Source organism: Bombus huntii, chromosome 3, assembly GCF_024542735.1.
Source record: "Bombus huntii isolate Logan2020A chromosome 3, iyBomHunt1.1, whole genome shotgun sequence".
Classification (NCBI taxonomy): domain Eukaryota; kingdom Metazoa; phylum Arthropoda; class Insecta; order Hymenoptera; family Apidae; genus Bombus; species Bombus huntii.
The window spans coordinates 2,480,987-2,492,858 of record NC_066240.1 but is presented as its reverse complement, the minus strand read 5'-3'; the positions used below and the strand labels follow the sequence as shown (position 1 = coordinate 2,492,858).

General features: G+C 37.8%; 1 protein-coding gene and 2 long non-coding RNA genes across 9 annotated transcripts in view; 2 read left to right on the top strand and 1 right to left on the bottom strand.

The window, feature by feature from the left end:
- The first annotated feature begins 658 nt into the window (after positions 1-658).
- Positions 659-11,872, top strand: part of LOC126864263 (fibrosin-1-like protein) — a 25,461-nt gene continuing 14,247 nt past the window's right edge. For 2 of the 4 annotated variants that reach the window (XM_050615424.1, XM_050615425.1), the window contains exon 1: positions 659-2,839. In XM_050615424.1, the coding sequence (XP_050471381.1) occupies positions 2,462-2,839 (378 nt within the window). In that variant the 5' untranslated portion in view covers positions 659-2,461. The remainder of the gene's footprint in view (positions 2,840-11,872) is intronic. The other 2 variants (XM_050615426.1, XM_050615422.1) reach the window with 1 other exon arrangement.
- Positions 4,992-6,073, top strand: LOC126864342 (uncharacterized). Its single transcript, XR_007689132.1, has 2 exons — positions 4,992-5,567; positions 5,721-6,073. It is a non-coding gene; the product is annotated as an uncharacterized LOC126864342 (long non-coding RNA).
- LOC126864341 (uncharacterized) overlaps positions 6,542-11,872 on the bottom strand; it is an 8,651-nt gene continuing 3,320 nt past the window's right edge. For 3 of the 4 annotated variants that reach the window (XR_007689127.1, XR_007689130.1, XR_007689131.1), the window contains 2 exons: positions 10,966-11,802; positions 6,542-10,867 (listed from right to left, as the gene is read on the bottom strand). This is a non-coding gene — a long non-coding RNA (uncharacterized LOC126864341). The remainder of the gene's footprint in view (positions 10,868-10,965; positions 11,803-11,872) is intronic. The other variant, XR_007689128.1, reaches the window with a different exon arrangement.

The following is an 11,872-nucleotide window of genomic DNA, read 5'->3' as shown; positions in this document are numbered from 1 at the left end:
AAATTTTCATTCGATAAAGCTTGTACGAATATAAAGATGATACAAGAAATTATTGATTAAATTAGAGATAAAATGGTTTATTGATTTCAAATATATCACAGTGAGATAGTGAAAGTCAATGAAAGGATATGAGCAAACTAACTTTTCTTGGTAAGGTGTTAATTGTCCATCGATGGTAATTGTCCTTCTAAAGAAATCGCACGAAAGCGAGTATCGAATGCTCCAAAATCAGTAATAGCTGTTCCGATTTCTTCGTTGTTAAAAACATTCTGAAATGACATCGTCGTCAACATCTTGACACCGAAAGAAAACAAAGATGGACTACTGATCATTATTTTTATTACCTCGTATTTGTTCATTTATTCTTTGCTTTCTCGAATATACGATACATTTACAAACAACATGTAAATTGCCATGTTCGATATAAAAACTTCGGAATCGATTCTTTTAACCGCCAACAAAGATAATATGCAGCATGTGGCGCCAACGAACGACACATAGATGCACTACCAAATAAAGGATCATCTTCAATCCGTATAGACGGCGCTACTTGTGGTCTAGTGACAAACCAAAAGTATCTAGAAACAAAGAAGCCAAAGAGGGGGGAATATAATGGTGTAAGAGGCACGACCCCAGGCAACAGAACACATCGAGCGTATTTCTGTTCATATGTTCGTCTTGGAAGCATAGGTACGCCATGTTCTCGGTCGTTGTATTCAGAGAGAAATAGTAGTTAAAGCAGGAAGAAGATAGAGGGAGCAAAAGGTGGTAGAGGTGGAAGGGTGAAAGAAGGAAAGGGGGAAGAGTGGGAAAGAAACAGATAGACGAATGACAGAAATGCATAGTCGTGGTGGGTAGCAGCAGCAAGAACAGGCAGCAGCAGCGCACAGAGGATAGATCGCATCGTCCACGCGTAATTCGGGGCGTGTGCTAGGTTGGTCGTTTTCCCTAGCTCGTGTCCGTGGTTGCGTATCGAAGATGTATCTACAGTGGCAGTGCGGGATACGCGTCATCGTCCCGTGACGGCGACGTTAAAGAGTTGCGAGACCGTAGAGCACGGTGTGGGCAGGTCGCGGCCATTTTTACCACACGATGCGGCAACCGTGCGTGCCCGTTCGATCCGCCATTCCAAACAATCGGTGTACTTCGTGCCCTCGCAGGGTACTTCTAGCTACGGCGACTCGTGGAGGCACCATCGGGAAACGATAATACGTGCCATTGAGACGTGAACGTTTCCTTTGGTCGGGCACGACCAGAGACGAAAGCTCGTGAAAGCCGGCAGTGTTACTGGTGGTGTTGGTGCTGGTGTTGGTGGACGTCGTCGACGACGACGTGGAGGAAGAGGAGAAAGAAAGGAAGAAGGATGATACGATGATACGATGATCGTGTGATGATCATGGCGAAAAAGAAACGACTTGAACGGAACGATTCGATACATTGGAATATATATATTAATAAATACATTGGAGCTATTGGAGCATGCCTGTGATTCGTGTTTAATAATTGCAGTGTTGTTCATTGATGATAGTGCTCCGTTTAGTGGCCAGTGTGTCTCTCCGTTTGTTTCGGTGTTTCACCTACGGTTTCCGTCGTCGTTGTCCGCCCTGTGCGTGCGTGTTTCGCGTGTACCTCCTCGCCACGCACAACGGAGTCTCTCTTCCTCGGCAACGCGATCGATGTGACACCGTGTGACCGCCTGTGTGAACGTCTTTTACTAACGAAAATTCTCTCTCTCTCACTCTCTCCCTCTCTTTCTTTCTCTCTCTCTCTCTCACTCGTTAACTCTTATTCTATAGAACTCTCGCATCTATAGAACTGATTCCTGGAATACGAGAAGAAACGGGGGAATCGAACCGAGAGTGTTATAGATGCGTGTGTCCCGTCGGTAAACGTCCTGTCTTGTCTTCTTGTGAGAGTGTGTATCCAAAAGACAGTGTGTGTTCTCTTACTCGCGCTCTCTCCACTGCATCTCCGTTTCCCCCCCTTACCCTCTTTCTCCATCGCCCCATCAGTGTCCCTCTTATTCATTTATTCTTGTTTTCTGTTTTTCCATCTCTCTACCGTTCCCTTATTATTCTATACTTTCGCCGTCTTTCCTAGTGATCTCTCTTCCTCTCATGGTAAAACTGCATTAAAGACGATCGTAGATAGAATGCTCGACGACACCACGGTAATACAACGGTTGTCATCGTTCACGTCGTCGTCGTCGTCACCGTCGTCGTTCTCGTCCAGTTCTACTTGTTCATCGTCATCGTTCACGGATCGTCTCCACTTATTTCCCGGCTTGTTCCTCTGTCGAGGAATCATTGAGCAAGCTGAATCGTCGTCGTCGTCGTGGTTCTGGTCGTTGTCGTTATTAAGGGCACCTCGATCGTGAGGTGTCTTGGTGGACGTGCCGATATTCTCGTATAGCGGGGCGCGACAACGGCCTCTCGTACGAGAACAGGACGTCTGCCTCGAGATGGAGATCGAGGCGAAACAACGGAACCAGAGGAATCGGAGACGAGAACGAGCCCAGCGTATGTTGGCGCAAAGAGAGAGTTTGGCGAGCGCGAAGCAGCAACAGCAACAACAGCAACAACAAACGAGACAACGGCCGAACGACGAAGAGGACAGCCACAGCGGCGAGGACGAGGACCCCGCTGCCGGTCTTGGCCTCGGACTCGCCAGGACCGGTCATCCTCGTGATAGCCATTCTCGACCGCCCAGGCCACCGCGACCCCCGAGGCCTCGTAAGAAGTCTTCCCTCGCGGCTGCCAACCAGAAGGAGCCTCCCTTCGAAGAGGACATTATCGACGGCTTTGCCATACTCGCCTTCCGCACCTACGAAGAACTTGAGGTGAGTTCAATAACATTCCTCTATTTTTCTTTTCTTTCTTTATTTCTCTCTCTTTATTTTTTTTTCTCTGTTTATACTTTCCTTTATACTCGAACTTCTACCTACAGCTTTTAAGTTTATTTATTAAGTCTTTGTTAAGTCTTATTGATTTAATGGCATAATATCTTCGATTAATTTTTTATTTAGTATGCAGTAGCTAAAGGTGTTACTGTTGAAACCATTGGGTATTCGAGTTCTTGGAAGATACCTGAAAGAATGAAAAATGTCGGGGTTTTACCTGGCTATCTATTTTCCCTCAGGTGTTTATAATGTTGCGAGTAATTTTTATCATTGTGTGAGATAATAAGAGTAGAAGACAACTATATACTGTGTAATCTGAAAATTATGGTATACGTAATTTGTGATATATAAGACGAAAATTAAGAAAAAGAAAATTGTATTAAAGATTTTGTTTTTGAAGTAAAGGATCTGATTGATCGATATGATGATTTTTTGTCAACAACATCAAGAAGTACTTGTTACCAATAATTGTAATTACTAATAATGTAACCAATTAATTACCAATAACGTAATTACTAATTAGTTCTTTGAGTTTTGGATTGAATACAGTGGATATCAGTACATGACATAAGATATTTTGATTTCAGTTTAGTTTATTTACTGCATTCATTCTATTTATTACTGCAACGAGTTAACAAGTATTGATAGCAAATATGCCTTGATATTGTACTTTGTACAAAAGGTCATAATAATATCATCTATGATAAACGTCAACCGTAAATTAGATTCATACATATTTAATTAATTTTCAAGCGCATTTTTTCCAAAATGAAGTGAAATGTTACGTTAATTCTTAATGGATTTAGATTAAAGGAGGAAGATGATAAATACTCACTCGTATTATAAAGTATTCCAAGCACTCGAGTACCTACATCTTTAATAACAACATTAGTTTCTAATGTATTGACTTTTACGCTATCTTTTAATACTGGAATACTTTCTTATTTAACGTGTAATACTCACGATCAGTGGGTATATTCTAGTCTCACCTGTGTCATTGATTCACTAGCAATGTTGTCCGCTGATGAATTGTCATGTTTCTTGCGTGCGCGCGTGCAGAGATACGTAAACTTTGCTCGACCTATCGTGCGCAGTATCATTTTCATTTCTTTCTGTTTTTTCTACCTTCTGCATTGCTTCTAGCAAGCAATGTTTTTATGCGTGTATATATATGATATACATACATATATGCAATATTAATGACATTGAACGTTTACATGTTTTTAATATTGGAATCGTCAGGATCGTTAAATGGGCCAATCATAATTTTTCATAGCAATATCATAAACCTAAAATCGTTAATTTTGATGTATTCGAGTAGTTCTTCATAAGCTTGTTTATAGCTTGTTTAAAGCGATAAAAACTTGTTTTTCTTATATAATTATATTATTTCATCCTGCGTTTTAATTTCTTTGCTATAAGTCTTATAGGATAATGCATTAATATATTAGTCATTGAGTATATGGTTCTTGTGTGAATTGTCCAATTTTATCTTATCTCTTTTCCCTTTAGTTTTTGGATATAATTGCGCGATTATTTTTGTTCACACACTAGCTATGTTTAAGAGCCGTTAGGGCAATTTGTAGTTTGTTCGTTTGCACCTATTTACACAGTTTTATGGCTTCCATTCACCGTGCTTCGCTCGGACAACAACTGTTCTTTTCACTATAACGGTTATGTATGTTGTATAGTCGAAAGTTGTAGGTGCACCTTCTTTAATGTGGCTACACAAACATGTTCCTTGAAATATTCCTAAAAAAAAAAAAAGAGAGAAAGAAAATGATATAAATATATATACATCCAAATATATAGAGGCAAGATTTTCCTCGCGATATCAAAGCTAAAGAATTTTCTAAAAATTTCATTATTCCCATTTATCTAGCAGTCGGAGCAATATTGTTCGACGAGCCAAAAAATATTGCTCGAAAAGAGTAATAAAAACCAATTAAAGCAAATTGCCAACTCGCGCAATTAAAGGGTTGGGCGTTTAACTTTGCTACGTTGATTCGACGAGATTAATTTATGAACGTTTTACGTTCCGTACTATGTTGCTTATTTTACCGCTGTGAAGAAAAAAATAGTAGGTACGTAACAACATATTGTAAGAAAATATTTTACTTATTAGATTGTACCAACAAATTTTACTAGCTCTGATACACTTTCTGCTCTATTACATAAGTAAAATAGTATTTAAGCATTCCATTATTTTTCTAACAATATAGTATTCACTAATAAGTTTGACCATCTACTGATATTTACTGCAAATTGAATGAATGTTTCCCACTGCTTCCATTTTCCAGTTATTTTATTACAAATTTGTCGTTCATTTGCGTCACCTTTTAAAGTATCTAGTTTATGCTTTAAAATCTTTTGAAAGATGATAATGATATAGTTAGAGCGTTAGTAAATTCATAGTTGTATTACTTCCTTTTTCGGACATAAATTTGCATCAGACGAATAGGAGACCTTGATGAAAGTAACATGAAACCCGATGTTATGGCTTAATATTCGACATTGCGGGAGACACTTCTAACTCTTTCCACGGTGCAATTTTCGTTTGAACAACTGCGTGCCGGGTAAAATAATTAGAGGATCGTGTTTCCAATCGATTCAGTAGCGCTAAACAAGCATTGACGATGAAAGAGGTACCACGTATACATGATACAAAGTAATTACAAGTTGATGGATTATAAATATACACTTCGGAGGACGATCAAGATAATATTATGATAAAAATATTTTATAATATTTCTTTGTTTTTTTCTTTTTCTTATAGATATTTATATCTATGTGTAATCTGATGTTTGGCTCAATTTTTTAGATCACCTCCTTAATTTGAGCAGCGCGCGTTTCTTTGGAATCTTGCAGTGTGCTACTTTGCGAGCAGTTCAAATAAGTACAAGGACCAATTCTCGATTATCAACGCTGTGCAAACTGAAATTTATCTTTGAAAAAAGGAGATTTTCGAAAACAAATTTTCAATTGCAAATCTTATCGCTATGTAGAGTAAATATATGAATGGAAAAGATTCACCCAGTACCAAATACGTCTAAACGATTCAGAAGAACAAAACCATTTTCATAATATACTACTCAAATATATATTGTACATAATTAACCCTGAAATATTATACATACAGAGAATCTTTGTTATATTATATTGAGAAATTGAATATTTCAGTTTAGATTGTTGAACAATATGATTTTATTAACCTATTAAGGGCCAAGCTGCGAAACAATGCATAAAAGTTGTATAACCATTATAAATATTTAAAAAATGACCATTATAAAAATTATAAATAAGATAGTCAACATATAGTTTTGTTAAAATACAAGATATTATAACGTCATTAGAATAACAGATGTTTACAGAATCCCACTGTATAAATTAAAGGCCACAATAAAATTTCATTATATAAGAAAGTGTGATTTATCATAATGCTATAAGTATTTCAATTTCTTTAAACTTTATAAAAGGATAGATCTAAATGAAGAAACGGTGTTAATTATTTAATTAATATTACATTATATTACGCTAAATAATATTAAACAAATCCTTGGAATTCCTTTTTATAACCGCAGTGTTAAAAAATTCAATTCAATGATGTAAATTGGTTGGAAAAGAGATTGCATATGAAATGTAGTCTTAATGCACCACTGGTCTTTAATGGGTTAATGTAATATCCATTTCAAACGAACTGAAACCTGCTTTTGAATAATCTTGCTCTGTCCATGTTAGGGGATTATCAAAAAGTACGAATAACGAAGAGCTACCACCTCTTAGAAGTGATTAAAATAAAAATAAAACGGACATAGTATCTCATAATTAAGTAAGAAGTATACAAATATTTTGGCCGAAAATACGATTTGTTTCGCACAATTAGGCGAATATTTGGAACAAGGTGTATAATCCGGAAAATATGATTGAAATTACTGAAGCATAAACGCCGTTTGAAAACGAGTTCGAGTACGGCGGAAAAGGCTGGTGTACGCCAATCAAGATTATTTCGAAATAGAAGGCTTTAATTACGCAGGGCCTTATCGACGATACATCGAAGTGAACATAAATCGAACTTATTATCTCTAGTCGGCGTGAGCCAAAAAAAGAAGCAACGCTAGTGGTGTTACATTGCGTCTACGAGGCAGCGAAAGCTCTTTCACGCCACTACATAGCACCTTTTATCATGATTTATCGCGAACGCAATCGCTAATCGCTATTTTTACCGTACACTGCGATACCAACTCGACTGACACGCTCGTCTTCGTTAACGAGCTATAATTTTCATTGATAAATAAAAGCAGCAATGTCAATCGGTCGACTAGCCTATCGCGTTTTGACCATTTTCCTTCGCGCAAATTGCAAAGCATAACACTGTTTTCCAATGCGAAACAAACAGATACCGTCGATCATTTGCGATGCAGATTGTTCGGAAAAAGAAACTATTATCTCTGCTTCTCTACCGTATCAGTAGATGACCTCCAATTGCTTTCATCGCGAAATCGTAATGATGTAATGGTTCTTCCTAAATACGTATTATTCGTTTCATTTTCGAACGGATAATGTATGTATAAAAAACCATGAAATTGTCGATAAACAATCATGAAATCTGCGTATAAACGAACGAACATTTGCCATCGTATCTATGAGAATTGGAACGCTGGTAAATTAAACCTGGTGGTTCTATGAAATGAAACATTATGCCAGCCGCTTTTATAAAAATAATCATGGAACAATCAAACACAGTCACCGGAAAATAACAGGGTCATCATATGCAATGTTTCGAAATCGAAGCATAATGTACATTATGATTCATTGTTCTATTGGTCTCTTTTAAATGAAAACAACTATTCGTTCAGAAATCGCAGCGGGAGAATTGTATGCAGAGGTCAAACTGTCACGTACGAATCGTAGAGACAATAGCGATGGAACATTGTATTCTCTTAGCGAGTTCGTCATGCAAACTACTGTCGAATTATCTAAGTCTATTTTTTACGTTATTAAGCGTATTGTTATCGCATAAAGGAACCCCGACTGGGAGTCGTAAAAGAGACTCTGAAGACGGCCTGTTAATCATTCTTGGACAAAGTACAGATCGCATAATGTGAAGGAAAAGTGTTCAAATAGTTTGGACCTTTCGTCTCCCACTTTCTTCTTATCGGATGAGTAAATTTCTTTTCTACCTGAAAAATAAAAGAAAATGAGACAAAACGAGAAAGTACCTAGTGGACCTTTATTGCTTGCAGACATAAATCACTAATATTTACCATTTGCTCGCTTACTCTCACCGTTTACTCATTTATTACTCATTCACTTGTCTCATAATAACTCACATCCCAATGTAGTTTGTACGCTGCGTTAGAATCACGAAACGAAGACAATTGGTTTTGACCGAACTGAAACATCAACGACACAGGTATAAATCGCCGCAATCGCGAAACAGAAAGACACATACAAAGAAGAAGATAAAGAAAAAGAAACTCGACGCGTAACGAATGCAAATTTTCTACGCTTGTTATTGTTTCTTACTATAAGCGATTTTAGGCAAAGTATGATATTATTTTTAGCAGAAATAGCATTTGCTTCACCCATATCAGCTGATCATATTATTATTAACAAGTTGAATGTCACGCCAGTTTTACAAGGTTTGACCTTGGTGCCACAATGAATTTTTTATTATGCGATATATATAATGTTGAAATTACCTACAAGAGGTATGTTACTGTGCATAGTCATCATTAATGAATTTATCTCACTGAGGTCGCCGTATTTTTTGCGATTATCAATTATCTCATATTGTCTCTTCGCATTGCTAAATAATTCTAAATAGCGCTAAAAATATATAAATAATTCTAAATATATAGAAATTATTCTAAATAACAATGCTAAATAGTTCTCTGTTGTTACGTCCCGGGACTTACCATAATCCATCCCTCGGTCATACCTATTCGAAACTGCGATAATTCTAAAGAAACTTGACTTAAAGATTTAGCATTGCCTAAATTTTAGCCTGACATTTAATGTCAGGACCCTTAATTGCCATCATATATCTTTCAAATTTCGAAATGTTTCTTAGGGCTATTATTCACTAAGGTAAAAGCGAGGTTTTCCATGTTCGACAGCCACTGGAGGAAAACGCACATAATAGATTTATATTTCATGTATAAATAAAATTATTTTTATATGTTTCATACTGCATTAATTTCGTCACACCATTGTAGTAATGATGATAATAATACAAAATTTATAACTATTGACATTTGTTCAAATTATGTATTTCTACTAATCTTGGTGCGTCGGTCACTGGTGACTCCCACGGCAAAGTTAAGTGCCGGTCACTAATGACCCCCATGGCATTCAACTTGTTAATTTACAGATATGATAATGCTCGAGAAATTTCTAGTAGGATCCGCTACTTTAATTTCTGCTTCGCTTTATCTGCTGGAACTACGCTACTGAAAGTAACAGATTTATAGAGAAAATGACATAGTTGTACGCATGATTATAGGTGATATAATCACCTCGTTTGATTGGGTAATTACTTAATTCGCGCATTTAATAAATTATTTCCTATCTTCATATTAGAAATCAAACAACGATAAAAAGAAGTTTTCTTTAAATTAATGAAAAAGTAACATCATACTTTTCCCTCCTTACGTATTTGGTCACTGTAATTCCATCGCGCAAATCTGGTTCCCGAACCGTGGTAATGTCGCACGTCTCGAAAGAAAAAGACGTTCACGGAGGCATACTTGTTATTTACTCGTCCATCTTGTGCATTATCAAAGCACAAAGTGCATTGTTATTGTCACGGAGAAAGTAGCCGCGATGTAAACCGCTTAAACCGGTCCCTCTTGTTCCTGAACGAGTTCGCGCTCCAACCTGAGCTTCTGGACGGTGCAGAACAGCTGTAAGCTGCGCAACGCTTAGCAGGAAATGCTTACCAGATCTTCGCTTACCAATCTTGTCCGATCGTAACGCGATACGTGTATTCATCTATATTTATTTTATATACTTTATGTACATCTTTTCTATTCTTTTCTTGTCTTTTCTGTCTAATTAGAAGCCAATTTGAGAGCCAAATTTTTCTCACTCTATTAGTAAAGCACAATCCTTCGCTAATTAAATGTAAGAAATCGTTACCTGGTAGTAAATGAATTATCAGGCTTGGTATTCGCGTTACTAGATACCTTGTTATCTGCTCCCGGGAGCTACGAGTAAGGCGATTTGAAATGTAAACGCCACGGCAGGATGTTGATTCGGTGTCAAACAATTAGCGGAGAGCGAGATATGCATCGCTATTCCGGCAGACGACGACGACGACGACTAATTATGAAAAGCCGTGGGAATAAAAACCAGACCCTTTTTAATGCTCTATTACCAACGCTTTGACCTGAGATGAATCTGAAATATCCGCCAGATTGCTCATATTTTCTATGATATTCTTCCAACTGCTCGTTTCCAATGATAGAATGCTAATTTATTTCTACACGCTGCTTCACTTTAAAGATTAGTTAAACGTCACTTTTTTCTCGTCTCTTTAAGCGAGCTTTGAACAATTGGAAAAATGTAGTTTTTGTTATCGAGAACATGCAGAACGCTAGACATCGTACACAAGACGCACGAGATCCGCAGGTTAATTTGAGCGTATAAAATTTCTTCGTCATAAACACAAAAGCACATGGTTCGGAGGCTCGGTGTAACGTGCCAGCTTTTGAAAAATCCTCTGAATCGGGAATGCACGCGTCGATGGTTTTCTTTTTCAAATTGCTGGTTGCGCCGTGGGGAAATCCTTTTGGACTTTTTCGTCGTCTCGCAACATACAGGGATCGTTCGACCTCTCCCGGGTGATTGTCCTTACCACAGATTCTTTCTTATCCGACGTGTTTTCTCCCTTCCTTCTCTTGACTGGAGGCTGACCGCCGCTGTTGTCGTCGTCGTTTCCTCTGATCGTGCCCTTACGTTCTTCGGCTACGGGAGAAGGACAGAGAGAAAGAACCGATGGGTCGGGTCAGGAAAAGAGTGTGTCGACATGTGGCGAGATTATTATCACATACGTAACACCATACCGTAATACTTAATTATCTTGTCCAGCGTCGCGACCGTTTAATTTATCTCCGCAAAAAATGTTTATCCTCCTGTCGAGCAATTAGTGACATATTCAATGATACACATTATCCGGCGCGCATAAATGAAAAATGATCCACTCGACCGTGCATGATGATGATGATACACAGCTCGCTTCTGAAACGAACGTGTATCCTACACCGTTCTCGCCTATCCGCTTCGTGTTCGGTTGCATTGCTCAAAGTAATCTTCCACTGTTGCTTAAATGAAGCGAACAGTATGTATTTTGAGACACTCTTAAAATCGTATGACTATCGAGCTTTTGCTAACAATATCCTTTCGTTTGAATACAGGACATTTTTTGCCTGCACTTAAAATACGAGGATCTCTTAAAATACATCTGAAAATAAAATCCGAGGTGTCGGATAATTTTGCCGTATAATTTAAGTGCTATTCGTTAAGAAAAAATTAAATCGCAAAGTGATATCTGTTAAATTGCTTAAATTCAGTTCTAATATTTAAGAGACATCAAGGTTCTCCAGACGAATATATCTGAACGATATAATCAAAGTAAACGATCGATTAATTATTTTGAGCAGCCTATAATCAACCGCGGCGCCTCGAAAGGTCGCTGTAACGCACACAATCGGGTCACATTCTGTCTACGAGCCAGCAATTAAAGATCTGCTAGCTCTAGACCATTACAAAACGGGCACGATGTATTCGTTGTATTTGTGTGTCTGATGCATCATTTAGTTATAAATTCATCTAGACCGTTATGGCAAGGCAAGCCGTTCGTCTCGTTCACGGGACATGGAAGCACGATGGGTGAATGGAATCTGAAAATACACGACGCTCTTAAAAGGAGAACATTTATTTATAATTGATTCGGTTAAAAACGTGCTACAC